Below are 24,081 nucleotides of genomic sequence, written 5' to 3'. Positions count from 1 at the left end.
TCTGCTAGCGTGGAAGATGTTCTGAAAAATCGGTGAATTCGATCTCTCTCACAGAGGTGCATTGGAGACATTCTACATGGGGAAATAATTATGATTTCAGGGCACAACAGGAAAGACCAGCTTTGAGTACAGTATATGGTTCCCAAACCATTTATATTCTTTGGGTAGTATTGTTTTGTTTATTATTATTAACAACTGATATTGATACTAACGCTAATATTTATTGAGATTAATACTACAGTACAGTATTCATATTGGGCAGCAGCATTGCAAAGCGATACTAACATAGCTTGCCTTTAAATGCACAAATGCGTACCTGGCGATAGGAAAAAAAAACCCAAAAAAGAAACCAAGGAGCCATGAAAACAAGAGTGCATTTTATTATAATACTGTAATAGTAACAACAATCGAGGCGGCGAGGCAGCAAGAGGGAGGTCTAAGAGGAGGCGTGGCGATGCAGTTCCGCGCCCTCCGGGTTCCCTAGGTGACGCTCGAGGAGGAGGGGGTGTCGCGCCGTGACGTCAGGGTATTTCCCGGTGACGTCCTCCCAGGCATGCGCAGTGGCGACGCGGCGATTCTGGGTGACGTCACGCCCGAGGTGTGACGTACGGCCGCCGCTGGCCGCCTGGAAAACTCTCTCGGGGAATTTTGCTGCTACTGCTGCCCACCGACCCACCCCTCGCTCCTTTTTCTCCCCCCTCCAGTCCCACCCCCCTTCTTCCGCTACGGGTCGCGGTTGGGGGCGGCCGGGTCGTCAGGGGCGACACGGCTCCCCCTGCCCTCCGCCCCCCTCCTTATCCTCCTCCCCCCTCCTGCCCCCCTCCCCCTCCTCAGCGCTTCGATCCAAGATGGCGGCGCTGAGCAACAGCAACAGCGCCGAGGGGGCCTCGCTCTTCAACGGGGACATGGAGCCCGAGTCGCCGCCGCAGCCGCCCGGGGCCTGCTACCCGGGGGGCAGCGGCAGCGCAGGGGGAGACCCCGCCATCCCGGAGGAGGTGAGGCCCGGCCGTGTGGGGAGGGGGGAGGAGGGGGTTGGGAGGCCTGCCTGGCATCCTACGGCGCCCCCTTTCCCTCCTCGCCCTCCTCCCGTTTCCCTGCGGAGGGTCCGGCGAGGGGCTCCCGCTGGAGGCTTAGGCCCGGCACCGGGCAGGGGGAGGCAGATCGGGTGGCTGGGAGACAGGTGGATCAGGCCCCGCGGGCCGCCTCTCCCCGTGCCAAGGCGACGGGGCCAAAGGGAAACCGTGAAGCCGGGCGGCGGGTTGAGGTTCGGGGGTGGCCAGCCAAAGCCGCCTCCTCCTCCTCTTTCTCTGGCAGCAGGTGAAGTTTATCCCCGTCGCGGAGGAGAACCCGGCCCCCTTCGCCTCTCCAGCTGCAGTGCCGGCGGTGAGGTTGGCAAGCCCAGGAGGGATGGGGGGGGCGGTTTGAGGTCGACGGCAGGTCCCCCAGCAGGGCGGCTCTTCCCGTCCCCCTCGGGTCCCCATCCCGTCCCAAATTCCCTTGGCTTGGCTCTGAGGCCTTGTCTGGTCGCTCCCTCGGTTTGCACAGGGGAGGCAGTGCCTGGGATTTCTGCTTCCCTTCTTCCTCCGCTTCTTTCCCTCCTTGTCTCTGGTTCTCCCGAACTGCACGGTCGTCAACAGCAGTTGCCTGCCAAGGGTTAATGGAACTGGAGCAACACTTCGTCAGCTCTCCACACCCCCCCCCCAATTCCCCCTTCTCCCCACAAGTGTAGTAGGGACTCCCTCGGGCCCCAGTTGCGTGGCCGCGGAAGGCCAAGGGAGTTAATTCCGCGAGTGCTGGGAGAAAACGGGGCACCTTTTGTTTGTTTTTATCTCGCTGTCTGTATTGGGGTGGGGGGGAGAGAGTTGGGCGCCTGTGCTTCGAGAGGGACAATTTTGTGGAGCTGAGTTATGAGGGTTGGGTTGCCACCCTTTAAGCCAAGCAGTATTAAAAGCTCCCAGCAGATTGCATCAATATTATTAAAAACAAACACGGTCACATGTGCTCTGTGAACAGCACCTTGGCACGGATGGGGTAGGGCTGTGGGCTTTGCTAGGCTCTTGGCATTTGCATACTTTTGGGGGGAGGTAGTGGCAGTGACAGATAATTTTCAGTACTCAGACTCCAGTGCAGAAATATGCACAAATCAGTGAGGCTGCTTTTTTTTAAAACAAAAAAACCCAAAAAACCCAAGTGTAAGTAAGACATGGTTCCTGTCTTCTATAAGTAATTACTCCTAAAATAGCTTGCAGGATTTTTTTGGGGGGTGGAAGGGGTGTATTAGGAGTACACATGATTAGAAGATACATGCATACATGGCTTATTCAGTTTGCTAGGTAGTGCTTGCTTTCTGCATATCTGTTTAGCGTGATTCCCACGTTCAATGCTTATCAGTCTCTTTTCTGTTGTCTTACAGATTGGAAGCCAGTGTAGATTCTGTGTCGCATTGTCAACTATGGTTGGCAAGACATAAGGATTAAGTTCAAGTCTGTATGTGTGATTTCTCCCCAGTTAATAGAGTTTCAAGCTCATGTCCTCTCAACACATCAAACAAACACCAGGCTGATGCTATGGTTCTGTAGGGCAAGATGATATATTCTTAAACTTGGCACAGTTTGTTAGGTATTGCAACAATTTACACTTTTCTCTTACATACTTTACATACAGGTAGGTAGCCATGTTGGTCTGGGTCGAAGCAAAATAAAAAAATTCCTTCATTAGCACCTTAAAGACCAACTAAGTTTTTATTTTGGTATGAGCTTTTGTGTGCATGCACACTTCGTCAGAAGTGGTATCTGATGAAGTGTGCATGCACACGAAAGCTCATACCAAAATAAAAACTTAGTTGGTCTTTAAGGTGCTAATGAAGGAATTTTTTTATTATACTTTACATAATTATTTGTTGTACACCTGGCATTTAGAGAAGACATCTCCTGTCGGACTTGTAGTATTCAGTGGGCCAACCTCTGGTAAGTTGGTTTATGATTGCAGCCATAGGTGTCTCCTGTTGGTCACCATATCAATAAATTGTAGCTAGTACAGATGGGCAACACACACCATGTTTTATTCTCTTTTTCTTTCTGTAACTGCAATGAATTTTGAAGGAAGATATAAATTTCTCTTCACTAGATCTGCTTGCAAATGTAGTAAATAGAAAGAGCTGATGTAGTGTAGTGTAGTGACCAAGATTGTACTCCTGCCCTTGCTAACCTGAGAGTAAGCCCCATTGAATACAATAGGACTTACCTCTGAATATCTATGGTTAGGATTATGCTGTAAGAGGCTGAGCTGTAAATCAGGATGACCCATTCTGTATCTCTCCTCTGCCATAGCTACCTTATATCCTGGCCTCCCTTCACATGCAAATCCCCAAACTGTAACATGGTAATGGTAATAGTAATACTGACCTAACTTACGACATCATTGTTTTAAGGATTCCAACAAGATAATGTATGTGAAATCCTTTAAACCACTCTAAAATACTATCTAAATGCTAAGCATTACTATTAGCTTACTAGGCTTTGGAAAGAAATCTGAAGCTTTCAAAAGGAAGGGCTGTAGCCCAGTGGTAAAGCACATGCTTTGACTTCAAACAATCACAGCTTCAATCGCTGGCATCTCCAGGTAGGGCAGAGAAAGACTTCTTTCTAGAACACTGATGAGTGTCTGTCATTCATTGTTAAGAGTACTACACTACATGGACCAATGGTCTGACTTGGTATACGGAAATGCCTTATATTGCACACGGAAAACAGCTCCTCTGAAGTAAGCGCTCTAATCCATGCATTAATATACTGTATGCATGAATGCAAGTAAATACTTGGCCGTAGCAGTTTGCATACTGATGAATAGGTGCTCTGTTGCTGTTTAAGAAATAGGGCCTTTGCATATGAATATATATGGCTAGGTCAGATCAAAGGGCCTTACAGCCCAGTGCTATTCTGTCTCTGACAATGACCAATGGCTTGAGAATAATCTTTTTTAAAGTTGTCTAAACTAGTTATCAATACCACATCTTGCATGAATTCTTTAATTATGTGTTGTGTGAATTTATACTCCTCATTGACCTGATCCTGCCACTAATAATATTTACTGGATGACTCAGTTTTAGTCTTTTGAGATAATAATCGTGTCTTCACACTTTATAATTTCCCTTTTGTGTTTTGTCATGAGACCGGCAAGGGGAGCCACAGTGGACAGAGCACATTTTTTTTGTCTGAAGGATAAACTATGAGCATTTTTTGGCAGGGATGGCAACCTTCTGACAGTAAGAGCTGTTCGACAGTGGAACAGATTGCCTTGGGATGTTGTGGACTCCCCTTCTTTAGAGGTTTTTATAAGATTATAAGTAAGCATTAAGTAACAATAATCACTGTTGTAATCCAGGATATTATGTCGGCAGATAAATATATTTAGAAAGAAAAAAGTGAGAATATACAGTGGTAGATTGATAGCAATCAATGCACCTATCTTTTGTGGCTATCTTCCTTAGTCTTGCACACTTAGCTGTTCAGCAGATCATTAGGAAAATATGCTTATTGTAGTCTAGTTGCAGTTCTTTTGAAACTCTTGAGTTAAGGATAATTACGGTAAATGGAAATGCTGTGAATTTTCTGTCTCCTTATTTTGCCTTTCAAGAAAGTTCAGCTAAGCTTTTGTTTTGATGCTGGAGATGGATTGTTTGGACAGCGGGTAAGGATGCAGTTGTTGATTTTGATCATGCATATGATTCCAGCCGATTTTGTTCTCTCTATGAAACCTTAGGCTTATGTTATGTGTCTGGAATTTGGCGTGCTTAATCAATAGGGCGTCTTCGCTGGATAGCATGAAATGTAGTTTTAATCTGGCACTTTGGTTGTGGTCTATAAAGGTTAAAAAAATCTATGACAGACTCATATGGCTAATGATCCACCAGACTGCAGTCTCCAGTCATGTAATCCGGCCTGTCGAGTGGTTGCCATATTCCCCTTTTTCTGTACCCCCAAATTGTCAGCAAAGCCAGGCTTTGCTTATTAAGTCCCCTGCCCTCACTAAGCTGCTAGACAGAGCTGGTAGACTTCATTCGATTTAGTGGGTTATAAATTGTGCAGGCAGCCTGGGTGTTGTGGTTACTTTTGATGCCTAAAAGAGAGTGCAACTGGAAATGGATCAATGGGTGCAAACAGGCAAGTGTTGAAGATTGATAAACTGCCTGCAAGCAACCTGAAGAATGTCCGGGCACTCTAGCAAAGTTGTAAATTGAAAATGACATAGTTTGCCAACTCAGCTTGAAAAGCTAATGTAGGATTTTTTGGAAAGAAATGCAAGGTGACTATAATCAACCTTGCTGGGGGGCTAGGAAGGTCCCTGCATATTTTCCCAATTAATTGCAGAGCTTTAGTAAATAATAATAATAATAATATGTACTGTTATGATGTACATCATAATGTACATCATACATTTATTTTATGCAGTGATATCAGACAGGGAAAGTCTTCTTTACTAGTGAAAGAGTTGGATAGTGCTTAATAAAAAAAAAGTCAGTTCGCAGACTCCGAACAATTCAATTTTGTTCAGGTTTAAAATCAATCTTGTCAGTTAAAAAAATATAACCTACCCGGTAGTTCACCGTAATAAAAAATTAGATGAGCTGTATCACTCACTGACTCTGCATTTTAATACAGAGAACAGAACATATATGAATATTAACACTTTTGTTCACTTTTAAATTGACCCTATTTTGGAAGGATTAGAGTTACGCAACTGACAGTATTCACTTGTGAATCTGCTCCATGAATGCTTCCTAAGAATGGTGGCCACTGATTTTAATTGATCTCTTAAAAGTGAATACTTTCTTCTAATTCTATAAGAAAATGCTGTAAGCAGTGACTATGTTTTTATTGTAGATGTTTATATTGTGCTTTTTTAGTTGCTGTAATTGAAATACTTGCATTCAGATTTTCTGAGCCCTTTATTTGAAGGAAGCATAGTTGGGTCACAGGAAAAAAAATGTTGTCTGTGAAACAATTCAGGTTTGTAATGGAATTGGGACTTTATCCAGACATGACAAAAGTGTTCTAGTGCTGCAAAAGTGCTGATCCAGTGGAAAGGTTCTAGCTTATATTGAGAAGGAGTTGTGCTCACTTGAAAAATCTGGTGCTCCTGGATACCTAGGGGCATGGATGTATGCTCTGGAGTGTATGCTGATGTGCCAACTTTGCCCCTTCCCAGAAAAGGCAGCAGGCTTGTGAGATTCTCACACATTTATGTCATGTTGAGTTACTGTAACACACTCTACAGGGGACTGCTTTTGGAATGCGAAAACTTCAGCTGATGCAAAATACATGAGTTTCAATGGGACTTCTGAGTTTATACGCATTGTGGTGTTCTGCATTCTGTTGTGGGGTGTGCATATGTTATGTCAGCACTTGCATATTCTACCCACAAAGTCATAGAGAGCTAAGGCATGGTGTCCTGTCATGATTGCTGTGGGCAGTCCAGAAAACCCTCTTCAGGCCAGGTGTAAAGAATAAGAATGTGCAGATGCTCAGTCTTACTGGCTGTCCTCTCCTTTTGTCGATTGTAAGTTTGAGCATCTTCATCAACCTTTGGAATACCAGTTTTCTTGTTTTTGTTTTTTAGAATGGGGAGTTAAAAGACACAAGCTTTTTAAATGGTACAAGTTGGATTTGCAACAAAACTTTTAAACATATCATTGTCTTTTAACAGACGTGCTGCTGTGTATGTTGTGTCATATCTACTCATATCCTCCAATATCCACCTTCCCTCTCTTAGTTTTCCACTTCATTTTGCAGCTGATACTCGCCATTTCATGCCTGCTGAGCATGCTCAGTCCTCATTGAGCTCACCCTCTTGGTTTTGGTTTTGGTTTTAAGAGCTTTTCTACTTCTCCAAACCCCAGGGTGCTCAGCACACCTTCCAAACCAGGGTGTGCTGATGCCTTCCTCTTGTTTCTCAGTGGTCCTGCTTTGGCTCCCATTTCTCACCACCTGATTTTAGAATCACAGGAAGTAGCTTTATTAATCGAAGCTTTGTTCTATATTAGTATTGATACCTTTTCACACGCTTACCTCGTTAGTAGTTGTATTTTTATGAAGCGGGAACAGATGTTCCCTCACCAAAGGTAACACTTGAGGTTAGCACCTTGCGTGTAGGCCTGTAGGTGTAGTCTTCTCACATGTTATAATACATAGAAGGGTGCATTTGAGACTAACTTTTCTAGAAGCTTTTTATTATAAAATGGCTTAAACCTTTGATGGTGACAGATAATAAGTTGGAACTGAAAGTAACATGGAAAAGTCAGTTGGAAGCCTGACCTAAGAGTAAAACATTACAAAGTTCTTAGAGTGATAGGTAATCGAGTTAAGTTACGCGGAATTTTTATAGTGGAAAAATAAATCATATTCTTTGTTAAGCCATTTGTTAATACGGTCCAATTTCTTTGTAAACTCCTGTTCCACTGTTTCACATTCCATGCATCCTAAGAACGGTAACTCTAAGGTCTGCAACTTAGGTCTGCAACTCTTAACGTGTTCATGAAGATTTAAATGATCACCCACTGGTTTCATAGCATTCTTGCTTCTCTAAGTATGATTTGTGCCCATTGAGCCTTGCCTTAAAAATGGGCTCATTCACAATGTTACATAACAGCCTTCCTTAGGTCTTGCCAACATTTCACTATGAAGTTCAACAATGAATTCATGGGGTTTGCAGTATAAATATCCAGATCCTTGTAACTTGCATGGAGAAAGCAGCTGTATAGAATTGAATTCATACTGCATTATTTGTGAGGGAAGGGTACTTAGGGGTCTCCCCAATGCTCTTGTCTAAAGAACCCAAGCCTTCATAATTTAGTTCTGCAATATAAACTCGATGTAGAATTTTGCAGTGTAATAACGCTTAGGTTTTGGTTACGGTTGAAGAGGGGGAAATCTTTTCAAGCAGTCACGTTGGTTCCTGGGTGAAGCTGACTAGCACTGTTTTCCACAGACAGATGGCTAAGTCTGTGAGGTGATAAATGTACTGTAGCTTTTCTTTCTTTCTTTCTTTTTTTACAGGAGGAAGTATTTAAATTCTTAGGTGTTGGCTTCTGGCTAACTGTTACTGTTACCCTTGTGTGTCTTCTATAAATAGTTTCATGCTTAGTGTAGAGTAGTGTAAACTTTTAATGATACCTTACTGGGAATCTCTGGGATGCTGGGATGTGTTATTTTGACAGGTTTGCACATGGGCCACCTGTATCACACATTCATTTTGCACGCTCTGTGGTGGGTGTGCACAGACCCGCACTCCACAGCCTGTAGTTCTTTGCTGGATTCATTTCTGTGAGCCAGAGGAAGGCAGGGTCGATGCTGTGAATTGAGTGTTGCATGTGTCATGTACCAGTAGGAACAGATAGACCTGCACCTTTGCCTGCAGAGAGGAGTGCTAACTGTATCAAAGGTGAACTGACCTTCAGCATTTCTCTGAGGTGCATCAACTATGGGCTTAAAACTTTCCAACGTGCTTGGTCAGGCTTTTTTTGAAACATATGCCTGTTTATTTTTAGGTGTGGAATATAAAACAAATGATTAAATTAACACAAGAACACATAGAAGCCCTGCTGGACAAGTTTGGAGGAGAGCATAATCCACCTTCTATATACCTAGAGGTAAGTGCTGAGTTGCAGGTGTTCCATATCTGGTTATGAAATAAAGTATCTATTGGTTAGGAGACCAGGAAATGGTTTTAGTTGTTTAAAGTATTTCTTAATGTAGTTTTGCTTAACATTTATACACACACACACACACACACACACACACGAATATTCACCTGCTCTGTGAAAAATTGAAACACCTTGTTATAAGATCACCTTGGGCGGTGGGATTTAAATCCATTGTCACACAGTCCTCATTGTAGCCATTGTACAGGTACTGCCTGCTTAAAGGGACTTTGCCTAGCTCTGTAAAGGAGAGGTCATGCTTAACAAATCTGATTATCTCCTTTAAGCAAGTGACAATGAAAGCTGACAAGGGTGAAGTAGTATACATAATCTATTTAAACATTCAAAAGGCTATTTTATATTATGTCTCAGAAGCGGACAACTCTGCAGCACTTTCTGGATGGTTGTGTAGGTTAGGATTGTTAACATAATCTCAAATAGTGTTTGATTTTCTTCAGTCTTTAAAGAAAGAAAAATCTCCAACATGTTTCCAGCAAAGAAGAAATGGAATCTCTCTCTCTCTCTCTCTCTCTCTCTCTCTCTCTCTCTCTCTCTCACACACACACACACACACACACACACACAGAGAGAGAGAGAGAGAGAGAGAGAGAGAGAGAGAGAGAGAGAGTCCACTAAAGCAATGGCTCAAAGGACTGGAAATATGCCGCATGTTCTGCCCTCCCCTTTCACATGAGGTTTTTCTCTTCTGCATGTCTTCTTTAGCGGTCAGCCATAGTTTGTTCTGACATTTTGAATCAGCAGACCATGGTTTCTGTTTCTGGTTTTGAGGACAAGTTTGTTGAGTTAAACATTCCTGCAAACTCTGGTTAGCGTTGAACAGCTTAAGGCAGGCACTCCCAAACTGCGGCCCTCCAGATGTTTTGGCCTACAACTCCCATGATCCCTAGCTAACAAGACCAGTGGTCAGGGATGATGGGAATTGTAGTCCAAAACATCTGGAGGGCCGAAGTTTGGGGATGCCTGGCTTAAGGAGAGAGAAGCTGTGAGAGGGAAGCATGGCACGTGTGAGTAGGTGGCTTATTTATGGTATTTCAAACAATGGTTGAGAGGAGCATCTGACTTGAACCATTTCAATGTTTGTTTGCAGGGTGGGTGGGTGGGATTGTTATTCAATAATACGCACCAATGAGATCTTTCCTGGACTGTCACACAGGCTGCCCAAAGAGGCAAATCTGCTCTGGGGGTTTGCCCAACCCTCTAAAGTGGACTTAGGGAGGGGTGGTTCTGAGTGTTACCCAAGGAAGTAGTCCCACTAGTGCAAGGAATTTTGGCTGCACAATGGAATTTCAGTTCCGCCCCACCGCCCATCATCTGTTCTGGGTTTTACCTGCAGCCACCCAGAGGCAGTGTGGGGCAGGGGTGTGGAGAGGAGAGGCAGTTCCATTATGCAAGTGGAAGTTCTTGTGCTAAGAGAAGTACTTAATTGGATCCTACCCTCTGTTTTGTGAGCGGAGGTTATTCGGCAGAACTTTGTTATATGCAGTACAACCCTAAGTGTTGTCCTGTCTGCACAAGCAATATTCAAAAACATTTCTTTCCACCTATTAGAAAACCAGAAACAACCCTTAGGTTACCCATTTTAGGCATGCACAAGTCTTTTTTTGCAATTACATCTGAGATGCTGTTTTTATTTTCTCAAGTTGTCTGATGTCCTGCTTTTGCATAAAGCAATTTCTTCTTCTTCAACAAATCAGAATAAGATTACAATAATTCCCTATGCCTGTCTCCCTGTATTTTGCATAAGCCACTGGGTTTGTGATAGTGGTCAACAGCCAGGAACCAGAAGATACTACATCTACAATTCTGAATATCCCTTTAGTGTTTCTGACAGTTTCTTCTGGTCTCTGGCGATTGGTGTAACAGTCTAGGTCAGGCATCCCCAAACTGTGGCCCTCCAGATGTTTTGGCCTACAACTCCCATGATCCCTAGCTAACAGGATCAGTGGTCGGGGAAGATGGGAATTGTAATCCAAAACATCTGGAGGGCCGAAGTTTGGGGATGCCTGCTCTAGGTTTAAGGCCCTTCACTCCAGAGGGATGAGCTACAATGAGCCCTACAGACAGACTCTGGCTGGTTGCTGGTAAACATACCAATCCATAGAAATGGCCCCTCTGATTTTAGATTTGGAGTGTTGTGGAAAATATCTAAACTTGGTCTTGAAACTGGGTTAAGACGTTGCACAAACATTTTGCAAGTCAAAAAGAAAGGAAGAACAGATGGAAAAAAGGGAAAGGAATATTGACAAAACGGCCATAATAGCTTGCTACTCTGCTTCTGATGTAACTGTCTTTCTTAATTACTGCATCAGTTCTGTGCCCACTTATGCATTCCTGCATGCTTGTTATTTCAGAGAAACCTGAGCATGCATACATACTTAGGTGCAGGATGACAAAATTTTCATAAAAAGAAGAATGGGGAGAGAATCCTGTATTAGAATTAAAATACCACGTTTAAAATATATGTACAAAGTCAAATTCTGCCTTAAATTTATTTGGATATAACTCTCTTTTAGATATTCATATTCCTGTCATTTCTCTCAGTCTCTAGATTTCTGGACTCTTCCCTCCACCTCCCATTAATTCCTCATTGCAAATCTCTCCCCAGCCTTGAGTTATATTATGATGCCTTGTAAGCATGTACCAGTAGTTCTGCTGCAAAGAAGAAGTAGATCTGTTTATTCATGATCCTTCATGGAATTTCCCTTGAAGGTTATCGTGACACATGTATGGACAGTGTGGGGGCAGAGGCTTAGTACTAGAATGCTTGTTGAATGAATAATATTGTTTCCACCGTTTCCTTCTTTGTTATAAACAGTGCTTTTTTCCTAGAAAAATAAGTGCTGGTGAAGTTGTTACTGTAAGTGCCACACTTTTTAACGGCTACAAAAATGAGGTGCTGGTATTGCATACCCTTGAGCACCCCTAAAAAAAGCACTGGTTATAAATCATCCCCGAATGCATTCTTTGGAAGGTTGGGTTGGGTACTGTCCCAGTGATGGTATTCACAGTCCTTAAGAGGCTATAAATATCTCAAAAGTGTACATCCAGGTTATCACTGTTTTTAAATTAACCTTTTCCTTCTAAAGGCCTACGAAGAGTACACCAGCAAGCTAGATGCACTGCAACAGAGGGAGCAGCAGTTACTGGAATCCATGGGCAATGGAACTGATTTCTCTGTCTCCAGTTCAGCTTCAACAGATACCGTCACATCATCGTCATCTTCTAGTCTCTCTGTAGCACCTTCTTCCCTCTCAGTTTATCAGAACCCTACAGATTTGTCACGGAATAACCCTAAATCTCCACAGAAGCCTACTGTTAGAGTCTTCCTACCCAACAAACAGAGGACAGTGGTAAGCACATCTGTCAGAAATTTACTTTCTGTCCCCTTGTCAAAGGAAAGCATGTTATTTAAGACAAGGGGAAAACAAAGAAAGGTATAGTATAATCCTTATACCGGGGGTAGGCAACCTTTTTATGCCTACTGCCCACTAATGCATCTTTCTTGATGGTGAAATTTCCTTACTGCCCACCAGTGCTCAATGGAAGGAGGATTCAGCTTGTACCATAGAACCCCCTACTGCCCACCTAGAATCCTGAAATGCCCACTAGTGGGCGGTAGGGACCAGGTTGACAACCCCTGCCTTATACATTGCCACAGCATGATACACTAAGTAGTGGAGTAAGCAAAGTGATTTATTTGAGGGATCCTGAATGCAGAGCTTGACTACAAATGCAATTAAAGAGTCGCAACACGGGATTATTTTGCTGCTGTTGTTCTTGTGAGACGCGACATCTTTTGTGAGAGCGGGGGAGGGATTACTTCTGTTCAGTGGTTTTTAATGCCAAGTATGTGCCACATGCTGTACAGAATGTAGAAATGACTTGGAATGTGTTCACGCTCTCCATGCACAGTGGGCTGGGTAGTTGGGCTGCAGCCATGTTGTGTGCACAGCAGTACACGATGGCACAGAAGAACCTGAAGCCATCTGCTCCTCCCTTTAGCGCATGAAGTGCCCGAGGTTCCACTTATGTGCGTCGTGCCTGCCAAGAGCAGAAATGAGGAATTGGGGGCCTTGTGGCTGAAGCTGTCATCGCTGAGTGGCAAACGAGAGGAGAATGCTGGCCCGGCAAACTCCTCCTCCTCCTCCTCCCAGCACATGGGGCCTTTCTGCAAACAGAGCAGCTTTGCACCCCATGCTTCTTCTCAAGGAGTCCAAGAAAGTCAAATGGAGGAGGAACATGGAAAGCAAGTGTGCAGCCGGGCAGTAAGAATTGGGCAGGGAAGGGCTCACCAGTGTAGAGAATTCTTGAAGTTTGGTGGGGAGGTGAGCTTTTGCATAGTGCACAGGAAATTGTTTTAGACAATAGGATGCAGTATAGTGCGAGGGAGTCGGAAGAAGGGAGAAAGGCTCCTGGACACAGGTGAACTTTAGCAGAGCAAGTAAGAAGGGTATACAGTCGTACCTTGGTTGACAAATGCCTTGCGATTTGAACGTTTTGGCTCCCAAACGCTGCAAACCTGGAAGTGAGTGTTTCGGTTGCCGAACATTCTTTGGAACTTGAACACCTGACGCAGCTTCAGCGGCTTCTGATTGGCTTCAGGATCTTCCTGCAGCCAATCGGAAACCAAGCCTTGGTTTCTGAACGCTTTGGAAGTCAAACAAACTTCCGGAACAGATTCCGTTCGACTTCCGAGGTACCACTGTAGTAAGGTGAATTGAACAGGGTTATCCTTCTAGGGTCATGGGTGGCAGGGGAGAGTCTTTTGCACAAAATAAAATACTGTAGGCTTTTTAAAAAAAGATCCTGGACTTTGACACTGGACCTGCTTTTGGTACACAGAGAATGCACATTGCTAATCCATCCCCCTTTCTAGAAATTTTCTAGTGCACATTTAAGGCTTATTGTTGCCAAGGAGACCATGAAGTCTAGGAATGAGAGAAGAGTGAAGACGTGCTTCCTTTGGGGGGGGAGGCTACATAAAAGATGTGAGGTGACAGAAGCTGAAACTGTAATTACCAATGGTTCAGACAAGGAAAACAGTGGTATTTTAAGAGTGGAGACAAGACAAAAATGAAGGAGCAAAATAGAAGGGGCGCGGCTGGGGGGAAAGGAAATTGAGTTTAGGGCCATTTAGAGTTTAATTTCAGTTATAGGGTAAAACTTAGTGAAGCCAAAGGACTTTTAGTTTCTGGTTGCTTTCAATGAGAGAGACTTAAGCATGTGCTTAACTGCAATATTGTGTATGTCTAAGGCTGCAGTCTTCTGCTCTTAGTGAAGTTGAGTGAAGATTTGTTGGCAGACGTCACTTTATGCATCCAAGAGCTCTTAGCTACTCATGCGGGAAATATTTTGCTGGTTGTGGGAAGTGGCAGAGTGTTATCTAGGGAATCGAAACCTTGTTTTCCAGTCACTGGGAATCTTGCTCAGATCTGCCTCTGACTTCTGGGATTTGACTAGGCAACTATCACACACTACAGCTTCTATACATCTCCTGAACTTCTATCTAATTGCGGACGTGCTTCAAAAGGTTCTGAGCAGCACACTGTCATAACATAAAGAGGGTATCCCCCCCCAAAAAAATTAAGGCAATGAGGAAAGTTGGTCTCCTACGTTACGTTAATTAAAACACATGTGCCCAAAGAAATTACAGCTGGCTACACAGGGTGAGTTGAGGTCGCTCTGTAATTGCACTATGTAATACACCTAACACTTCAGCATAGAAAAGGCTTTGGGGAATACAGTTCATAAGGGGGAAAGCACATGCAACAACCCCTGTAGCGCTGCCTCTTTAATACTGCATATATCCCTACTCTTGCTGCTGGTCCCAAGCCAGGATTCCCTCCTCCAAGGGGCGACCAGCTGGCCGTTGTTGTAGCAGCTGAATCATGAATTTGCAAGGGGCGGGTGGTAAGAACAGAGCAAATGGAACATGGGGTGGATGCCTATCTCTGAGGGGAGTCTGTGGAGAAGAGTCCTGTTTTGCTATAGGAATCTATTTTCCAGGACCCAGTTTTGATTTCCTAGCTTTCTAAGGTACAGTGGTACCTTGGGTTACAAACACCTCAGGTTACAAACACTTAGGTAAAGTGGTACCTCAGGTTAAGAGAGTTACCACTGTAGTGTGCCTTTTCTGGTGCATAAGCAACTTGGTTTGGATAAATGTAAACAGAGGGTGTGGAGTGTACATATTCAAGACAGTCCCACAGAAGCTGTCTCAAGTAGCCAAAACGTATCCCATCCTTTGTATTTGTTAACTGTCCTGTGTGCAGGATGGGATGCAGGTCAGGTGGAAGTGATATCTGCAGCATGTGCTCCACACTTTACTTGCCTTGCCCAGTACAGTGGTACCTCTACTTACAAATTTAATGCGTTCCAAATGCACATTTGTAAGTAGAAAAAAATTGTAAGTCGAATCCCATAGGAATGCACTGGGAGAAAAAATTCGTAAGTAGAAAAAATCCTATCTAAACCGCATCCAAGATGGCGGACGGAGCTCCATTCGTAAGTAGAAACATTCGTAAGTAGAGTTATTTGTAAGTAGAGGTACCACTGTATATGTATGCAATCCTCTCCCAGAGGCAGATCTCTGAAACCCCACCTGACTGGAGAAATTTCTCTTACGTTGGACCTGTGCATCGTAAATAAACTTCTTACAGCTGGATCCTATGCGTGTTTTACATGGAAGAAAGTCCTACAAATTTCAGGAGCGCTTACTTCCTTGTAAATATACGTACATAGAATCGAAGCCTTAATTTTAAGATCCTCTCAGATTGGTGAATTCGCAGGCCAGGAACTTCTCCCCATGAGGTTGGCAGTTTGCGTGTGCTACAGTGCGGCTTAGGCAACAGAGAATGGGGAAATTGAGGAGGGCATATTATCTCAACCACATATTTCCACCCCTAGTTTTCCTCCTCTAGAGATGGTTGCAGTCAGCAGGAGATTGCACCAGATACTGGGTAAGACTTAGTCCAAGTTCATCAGAGCATATCTCTGTTTTTCAGTCCAAAAGGACATATTGATGGAATGATGAAGTAAATGTAGCCTTGCAAGTTACTATCCTGCCATATTTAAATTTTAAAATGGCTTTAATGAGGGGAATTCTGGCCTTAGGCTTCAGAAAAATCTGTTGTTGCTGTGTATGTTTAAAAATACCTCTTCTGGGATTGCAAAATAGTGTTTAGAAAAAAACCTAAAAGATTAAAAAAAAACCACCCATGATGTTTCTTTGAAGCAGCACAAAGAAAAATATGGGGTGGGGGATCAGAGGAGCTTTCCTTTCCTCACTTTCCTTCAGATTCTAATTGACCAAAGACCAAACAAATTTTCTTTTTGCCTAAACTGGCAGTCACCTATTTACAAGAAGGCTGTGCAGCACTTTGCAAGGATACATGCCTCCTCCCTTCTTTATGTTGAGCTAGTGTTTGCTAGAACTTAGGCCCAAGCCTTTATTTTTAACTGCCAGCGCTAAGCCCAAGAAGGACAAGATGGCCTCTAAGCATTACTCAAGCTCCTCATTCTCTAATGGAATAGTCCAGTATATAGTCTCAGGGCATGTGAGGCTACCACTTTTCTTAAAGCAACGTAGACCTGGGTCTGGGCCAGTTATTGCCTGGGAGCCTCATGTGCACCAACAGGACATAAATGTAACGATGACAATGGTTAATTTTGCATAGTTCTCAGACTTCATACAAAGGCAATTTTGAGACTGTTTTCTCCTAATAAGATAGTTCAGACATGCTCCTGCTTAAGAAGATGCAACTAGCCAATAAACACATGAACACTTAACTCTATGACTCAAGCTCGGAGCAAGGAAAATATAAACAGGAAGAGATAAAATCTCCTTCCGAAGAAACATGTGTCAAGCCTAACAATCTGCTAACTTAGCTTAATTTATTGAGTATTTATTAGGCACGGAAAGGTTACAAGCAGCAGTGCTCTCTTGCAAAAGGCTTGCAAGTCAGACTGGGTGCTGACTAAGATGGTTAATTGCAGAGGCCAATCAATGCAGAAATGACCATGTTTAGATGACTCTCTTTTTTTAAGTGTTGTACTTCTTGGGAATGTGCTATAAATAAGGGGCTCTGAGTCATCACATGCTTACCTGAGGACAGCTTCCAGTTGCCAGTGGTGACCAGGCTCCTTCTTAACAACAGTTGTCAGTACTTGGGTATAAACTGTTCTGCGGTCCCTTCATGACTTAAGAAGAAGGGAGGGCAGTGTGAGCTTACCTGAAAGGAATTTGAAAATAGTCACATTAAATGTCAACCGTACAACTTTTCTCCATGGGTGCACATTAAGGAAGAGGCAAAGAACTTTGGAAAAATTGTATTTATGACCAATAACATTCATTTATTGCAGGTACTTATACCCCACTTTATAACCCCAAAGGTGCTCTAAGCATTTTAAAAAAAGATTCTGAAAATAGAATACAGTGGTACCTTGGTTCTCAAACTTAATCCTTTCCGGTAGTCTGTTCTACTCCCGAAACTATTCGAAAACCAAGGTGCGGCTTCCGGTTGGCTGCAGGAGCTTCCTGTACTCAAGCAGAAGCCGCATTGGACGTTCCACTTCCAAAAAACATTTGCAAACTGGAAGTAACACTTCTGGGTTTGCAGCATTCGGGAGCCGATTTGTTCGACAACTAAGCCGTTCGGGAACCAAGGTACCACTGTACTCGGATCTGGTAGAGGAACAGAAATGGTGACCATATGGAGACCAGATGAAGCCAGGATTGTTCAGAATTCATATACTGCCGTTGTACTCGGTTTCCCCTGGTGCTGTATGAGGCGGCGGCACCACTAAGAACTTCTGAGGCATTAAGTAGCTGGAAGTAGCTTAGTCCTCCCTTGTTGGAAACGAGGACGGGTGGGGCACAGCAACTAGAACTCACTCAACCCATAATGATCAGCTTTTCTTTGTTTTTAGCAGTTCTTGTTTTTATCTGTAAGCCACCTTGAGTCCCATCAGGGGGAAAAGCAGGGTATGTATTAATAAATAAATAAATAAATAAATAAATAAATAAATAAATAATTTTATTAATATAATGGGGTGCAGGTGGGGGGGGACTCATAATCTTTTCCTGGCAGTTTTGAGGCAGCAGCTAAACTCAGTCCACACCAAAGGGTGGGGCAGGAGTTAGAAAAGCATTCCTTCATGTATTACCCAATGGAAACATGAATCCCCTGCCCTAAAACGTGCTGATAACTACAACCTTAGATCACTTGGACAGGGTTTAGAGCAGAGCAGGAAGGGCAAACTGTGACCCTCCAGATGTTGCTCACCTCCAACTCTCGTCAGCCCCAGCCAGCAGAGGCAATGTTCAGGAGTGACAGGCATTGCTGTTGACCAAAAACATACGAAGGACCGCAGGTTCCCATCCCTGGTTTAGACTAATTCATGAAGGGTCTTTCAACAGCTATGATAGCTAGGTGGACGGTCCATGTTTAGAGGCAGTATACCATTGAACACCAGCCAGTCAGGTTCAGTAGAGCTTTTATTTATTTACAGCATTGATTGAGGCTGCCCAATAACTGTCTCTGCGTGATTTACAAAACCTCTCAAGACAAGACAGATTCACGGCATGGCCAAAAATCATCAGCATGTAAACAGCGGGTTACAATTCAAAACTTTAAAATCACAGACTGCTAGGAGAATTTTTTAAAATAACTTATCTGGTGCCCAAAACAACCAGGTGAGTCTTGCTAGGGAGGATATTTTACACCTGTGGTGCTCTCTCTCTCTCTCTCTCTCTCTCTCTCTCTCTCTCTCTCTCTCTCTCTCTCTCTCTCTGGTAGCCATTTCTCTTTATTTGATGTTGGGGGCACCCAGAGCCGGACCTCTGAAGTAGATGCTCGCATGGATCCACTTGTAAACTGCAGCATGCTTTTAAGGCTTCAGAAATACATTAAGCTGAAGTAGTGCTAATGATTTGGTTTTGATTTCGCAGGTTCCAGCAAGATGTGGAGTTACAGTCCGTGACAGTTTAAAGAAAGCTTTGATGATGAGAGGTCTCATCCCAGAGTGCTGTGCAGTTTACCGAATACAGGATGGGTATGGTTTGTATGTAGTACGGTTTGGGGTAGGGGTGGAAGAGGGAACGTTTGCTAAAGTGATTCTTTCTAGATGTTTTAAGTGCATGAATAATCAAGATAAAAACAATTCACTTCATATTTTAAACAAATTGTTTTCCAAAGCATAGGCAAAATCTCACTCTGCCCCTTAGCAGAGGTTGTGGGTTGAGGGTGGGAGAGAATCCTTTTCTTTGTTCCTGCTAGTAGATTTGCTCACAGTGCTCTCTATTGTATACTAGCAGCCTTGTACCTGGTGCTTCTCAGGGTTTCTAAGAAACCAAAAACATATGTGCTGTTTTGAAAGATTCAGTCCACCATCTTGCTTCAAAACAGTGCCCATTTGTATCCAAACATAGGAGAAAACCTGCTTCTTGATCTCAGAAATTATCATGTAATATTTGGTTATCACAGCTTAAGAGGTGGCCAAATGCATAGCGAACAACTTCAGAAAATATATAGTAGATAGTTAGCAGCTTCCCAGTTGCTTCCCTTTGATTTTTCTGTATAAACTGTGCCCTTCTCATTAACTAAACTTTTTGCAGACTTTTTAAATAGTGGAGGCTAATGCCCAAGAAATATTCTTTACCTAGCAAAGCAATGAGGATTACTTTAGGTTCCAGAGCTCAAAAGCCATTCATTCTTTAATGCTGTGTATCAGGGATGGGGGACCTGTGGCCCTTCAGATGCTGTTGGTCTCCAGCTTCTAGCAGCCCTATCCCACATGACCAGCAGGCAAGTGGGATGGGAGCTGTAGCCATATCAACATCTGCAGGGCAAAAAGTTCTTCGTTCCTGTCCTGCATTAGATCTTGTGATCTGAATTGCAGGAGAGAGTTAAGTCTCTATCTTGTAATTTGCAGCACAGTTAATTGTGATAAATCCATGGTAACCTCTTCCCATTTGAAGCTTCTAATGATGGAAGGCTTAAAAACAAATCCAAACTACTGTCCTCCACCTGCCCCCCCCCCCAATATCTGCTCATGGAGTTCATTTGCTCTGCAGGGAGAAAAAGCCCATTGGCTGGGATACAGACATTTCCTGGCTCACAGGCGAAGAACTGCATGTGGAAGTCTTGGAGAATGTACCTCTTACGACACACAACTTTGTAAGTATTTTCCTATAATGCCTGCTGGTGTTGCATCTGGTTTTATTAGGTTCTGAAAAGAAGCACGAGGATGGGCCTTTTCTGCAGTGGCTCCCCGTTTCTGGAATGCTCTCCCCAGGGGAGCTCGCCTAGTGCCTTCATTATGTATCTTTAGGCACCAGGGGAAAGCATTCCTCTTCTCCCAGGACTTTGGCTAATTAAGCAGTCTATGGCCTTTTAAACAGTTATGTATTTTCGTGTTTTTTATACTGTAAACTGCCCTGCGATTCTCTATTGGAGGGCAGTATATAAATTAAATAAAGAAATAAAAATTGATGTTTTCACAAAATAAATGGCAGCTGTGCCATGGGCATAGACAGCTTCTGCTTTTGAGCACAATATTTGTGTTTTATACGACACATTTTCCCTTCGCTACAGCCACCTTCTTATATGTGTACATTTGTACATTTCAACAAACTCAGTAAAAACAAACAAACAACTTCCCCCCCATATAGAAGTTTGTCTTCCTAGTCTCCTAGAGGCAATTCTCACTCACCACAGGCAAGCAGGCAAGTATCTTCTTACAGGCCTGTTTAAGCCACATCGTGAAAGGCAGGCTGGGGTGAATTGTATGCAACGTTGCACTTATTGCTGAGTGGAGGTTCTACCTCCAGATGAATCTACAATACCTCTAGGTGAATAATGGTGAGACTATAAGCGTTATCTGTAGGATGAGGGTAAATCAATGGCCCAAATGTATTTAGAATCTTGTTTTAAAGTAGGATCTGGACGAGATGACCTTCAGTTCATTTTGCATGCTTATTTTAACCATGCAGTCTGCTTCCATATCATTGTAATCTCAAGGCTGAAGCCATAATTGCAGGAAGAATTATGTAAATTGTCCATGATTGAGAGCAATTTACTTGTCATTAAATAAAGTGTGGCTCTTTAGAAATAGCAGCATTCTCATGGGGAATTTAATAAAATGCCTGTGTGAACCAGATTTTTAAATACACTGGAGCATGAAAAAGCAGCAAAAATCCACTTGTTATATATTATTGTGTTATGAAAAGAATGTGTTTGGTGATCTCCTGCTTGCTGCACACCAGCAGGCAACTAATAAACCTGTTACAAAGTTGTGCTGGTTGCATCAGTGATGCCAGCGCTGAGAAACAACCTGACCTAAGGAATGACAATTTAAGTGGAATCTGGTGGAAACAAATTATCTGGATGGCTTTTCACCAAAGGACTTCTGTGTCTTAGGTTTATTATATGGAGAGGCCTTCTTAAAAATACAGCTTTGGTACTTCATTTTTGTTTCATTCACTGGAACCCAAGGAGGATAGTTGCATAAAAATGAACATTAAATCTCTGGATAGCATCCTCTTAAAGTATTTTGTCTATTTTATTTGCTTTAAGTAGACATTGCTTCCTAACCCGCCTTTCACATTCTACCAGTTTATAATCTTTTCAGATTCTGCTAAATAAAATGTGCAAATCTCTAAACCTTTGATATAACTTTTCTACTTGAGTTATTGAGCTATAATGATTTTTAAAAGAAACGCATCCTCATTTTATTGTTTGATAAAAAACTAAAACCGTGCCCAGAGCAGGGGTATGCAACCTAAGGCCTATGGGCCGCTTGGCCCATGGGGGTCGTTTAACCGGCCCACAAGCTGCCCCTGAACCAGCCGCCTGCTCGGCGAGTCCCCACGCGCTGCGCTAAACCAGTGTAGCGCGGCACGGGGACTCGCTTCCGCAGCACTGGAAATCACGGGCGTGCCACAATCCAGCCCACAGAGGGATCTCCGCTGGAGTGAACTGGCCCAGGCGAGGTAAACCTTGCCAAACCCTGGCCCAGAGCTTAGATAGAACTTGGCAAATGTGCAAGTTTTAGTTGCTAGCTATGGTAGGTGGAACTCTGCAAGAGCATGGAGCTTCCCCACTCCCCTTGTGTAGCTAGAAATGGGGAGGGTTTGCCTGGTATGGTATTATATCATTTATATGGACCTTACTCTTCACAAACTGCTCCAGAAAGAAGACAGATTTCACTAGGTTACTTTGCACGTGTGATGGTTCTCTGTTTGAAAACTCAGGAGCCATTTTCTTTCATAAACTGTTTCTTGGTAAAATTGCCATAGAAACGTGAAATGTAAAGTTGCATGAAGGCAGGCGCAAAACAAGAAGGGGGGCAGGTCTCCTGGCATCAATGAAAATTGAGTTAGTGCTTTGTAAACACATATGTGTATTAAAGGATTTGTATTGCACTTAATATGCCCTAAATTATTATCGCACACAATAGAACTGTGGGGGTTCTTCTGTTAGTTAAATTAGCAAACCGTTTGTCAGGAATACAGCTCTCTTTTCAGTCATAGTGCTTTTAGAGTAATACCTTCAATGTAACTTAAAAGGAGCTTGAGTCGGCCCTTTTCCGACGAGATAACATCGCAGTCTCGTTTCTCATGCCTGCTTTCTTGATGGCATAGGTACGAAAGACGTTCTTCACTTTAGCATTCTGCGACTTCTGTCGAAAGCTGCTTTTCCAGGGGTTCCGTTGTCAGACCTGTGGATACAAATTTCACCAGCGTTGTAGTACAGAGGTGCCGTTGATGTGCGTGAATTACGATCAGCTTGAGTAAGTAATCAAAGCTCCTCTGCAGTTTAAATGCTCTTTCTCTGAAGCTGCACACGTAAAAGTGGTCACAACAGCACACGAGTGTATTGTACTGATATTGCCGCGGTGGCATCCTTTGTATGCAAAGGGGACATCTCTCCTCCAAGGCTGCCTCTCCTACAGAATTGGACAAATGTGACTAGTGTGCCCTGTGCTCCAGAGCGCCCATAAATGAAAGCTTTAAGCATGACCTACACAGCTGCTTCTGACAGTCACAGTTATCACAGCATAATGTGCCTGTGCTTTAAATGCAGTGTAGCCAAGTTATGCGGTGGGGTGCCTGCCCACGAGTCTTTACATCGTAGCCACTGTTTTTCTTTGCTGGCACAACTAGGACCAAGCTGTTGGTTGTCCCTTGAAGCTTACTGTGTGCACAAGGATTGTCTTTGGCAAAAGTAATTCAAAAGTTCAAGAAAGGAGTCTAAGGCAGTAAAAGTGGTGGGAGACCTTACAGGGTTTTGGTTTCTTAAAGAATAAAATAAAGTACAAGCTTTAAAAACAAGTTCAACTACTATACTTCGGTCACAAGGGGGAAGGATTGTGCATCATATTCATATGCAGACTCTTGTTCTTGACTATAGAGAATGAAATCAAATTATCCTCATAAAGCAACTCTCTACTGTACTTGTTTTGTTGCTGCCAAGCTGGAAAACAAAACTTTCAGTAGCAGTTTTTCTGTCCCATCTATAATACCATTTCACAAAAGATTTTCTACCTTTTTTTGGATACTGACTGTAGGGTAACCCACAAAGTCTCTCTTTTTGGCCTAGCAGCAGTGAATAATCCAGACGAGTTATTAAAGATATTGCATTTGACCGCTTTGAGGATGTTCTTATTTAGCCATAATTGTTCTTAATAGCTAATGTTTTTTTTAATCTGTATAAAATTTCACCCTTTCAACATGTGAGTGTTATATATACTACATATATATATACTACACACATATATTTATGCAGAATTTTTAAGATGTAGGTTTTATACATGATCCTAGGTAGTAATGAGATTTTATGCAGTATTTTATACTGCTGGTTTGTGTAGTGTGCCCATCCACCTTATATGTGAGCAGCCTATGGCCCAAGCATTAATAAACTACTACACGAGGCTTTTCTCTGATTTAATGATCAGAGATTGGCGAAACCATTTTAAAAACGCTCATGTGGCAGAAGAGATCTTTGAGATGTATTGTTTCCGAACAGATTTACTTCTTCCTTATCTCCATATTTTTGAGAAACGACTTCTGAATTGCTTGTCTGCATTGAGAAGCCGCTTCTTAATATTGCTTGAATCACATTTCAAAGAATTGACTGTATTTTAGTGTAGAACATAGATGTTATGCTTTGGGCCAGAGGCCCAAAATGGCAGCCCTGTGTGAAACCAGCCCCTCCCCCCCCCGTCCAAATAATACGGCATACTTAGCTAGGTTGTGGTGATGTCACAGTGTGTGCTCCTATACCAGTGGTAGCCAACGATAGGGAGAGGAGGTGGGGAAATGCAATTTTAAATTTATTATAGTTGCAAATGTGCCAGAATGT

At 43.1% G+C, this 24,081-nt stretch overlaps 1 protein-coding gene across 2 annotated transcripts in view; it reads left to right on the top strand.

Moving 5' to 3' along the window:
- Positions 1–840: 840 nt before the first annotated feature.
- The window catches only part of BRAF (B-Raf proto-oncogene, serine/threonine kinase), a 50,161-nt gene continuing 26,920 nt past the window's right edge, over positions 841–24,081 (top strand). For both annotated transcript variants that reach the window (XM_035126518.3, XM_035126517.3), the window contains exons 1-6: positions 841–995; positions 8,546–8,647; positions 11,806–12,069; positions 18,669–18,772; positions 19,794–19,896; positions 22,362–22,510. In XM_035126518.3, coding sequence (XP_034982409.3) covers positions 849–995; positions 8,546–8,647; positions 11,806–12,069; positions 18,669–18,772; positions 19,794–19,896; positions 22,362–22,510 — 869 coding nt within the window. In that variant the 5' untranslated portion in view covers positions 841–848. The remainder of the gene's footprint in view (positions 996–8,545; positions 8,648–11,805; positions 12,070–18,668; positions 18,773–19,793; positions 19,897–22,361; positions 22,511–24,081) is intronic.

This window comes from Zootoca vivipara, chromosome 9 (assembly GCF_965207765.1).
Source record: "Zootoca vivipara chromosome 9, rZooViv2.hap1.1, whole genome shotgun sequence".
In the NCBI taxonomy this organism is placed as follows: Eukaryota; Metazoa; Chordata; class Lepidosauria; order Squamata; family Lacertidae; genus Zootoca; species Zootoca vivipara.
The sequence above is the reverse complement of the archived record's forward strand: the minus strand, read 5'-3'. Positions and strand labels throughout refer to the sequence as shown.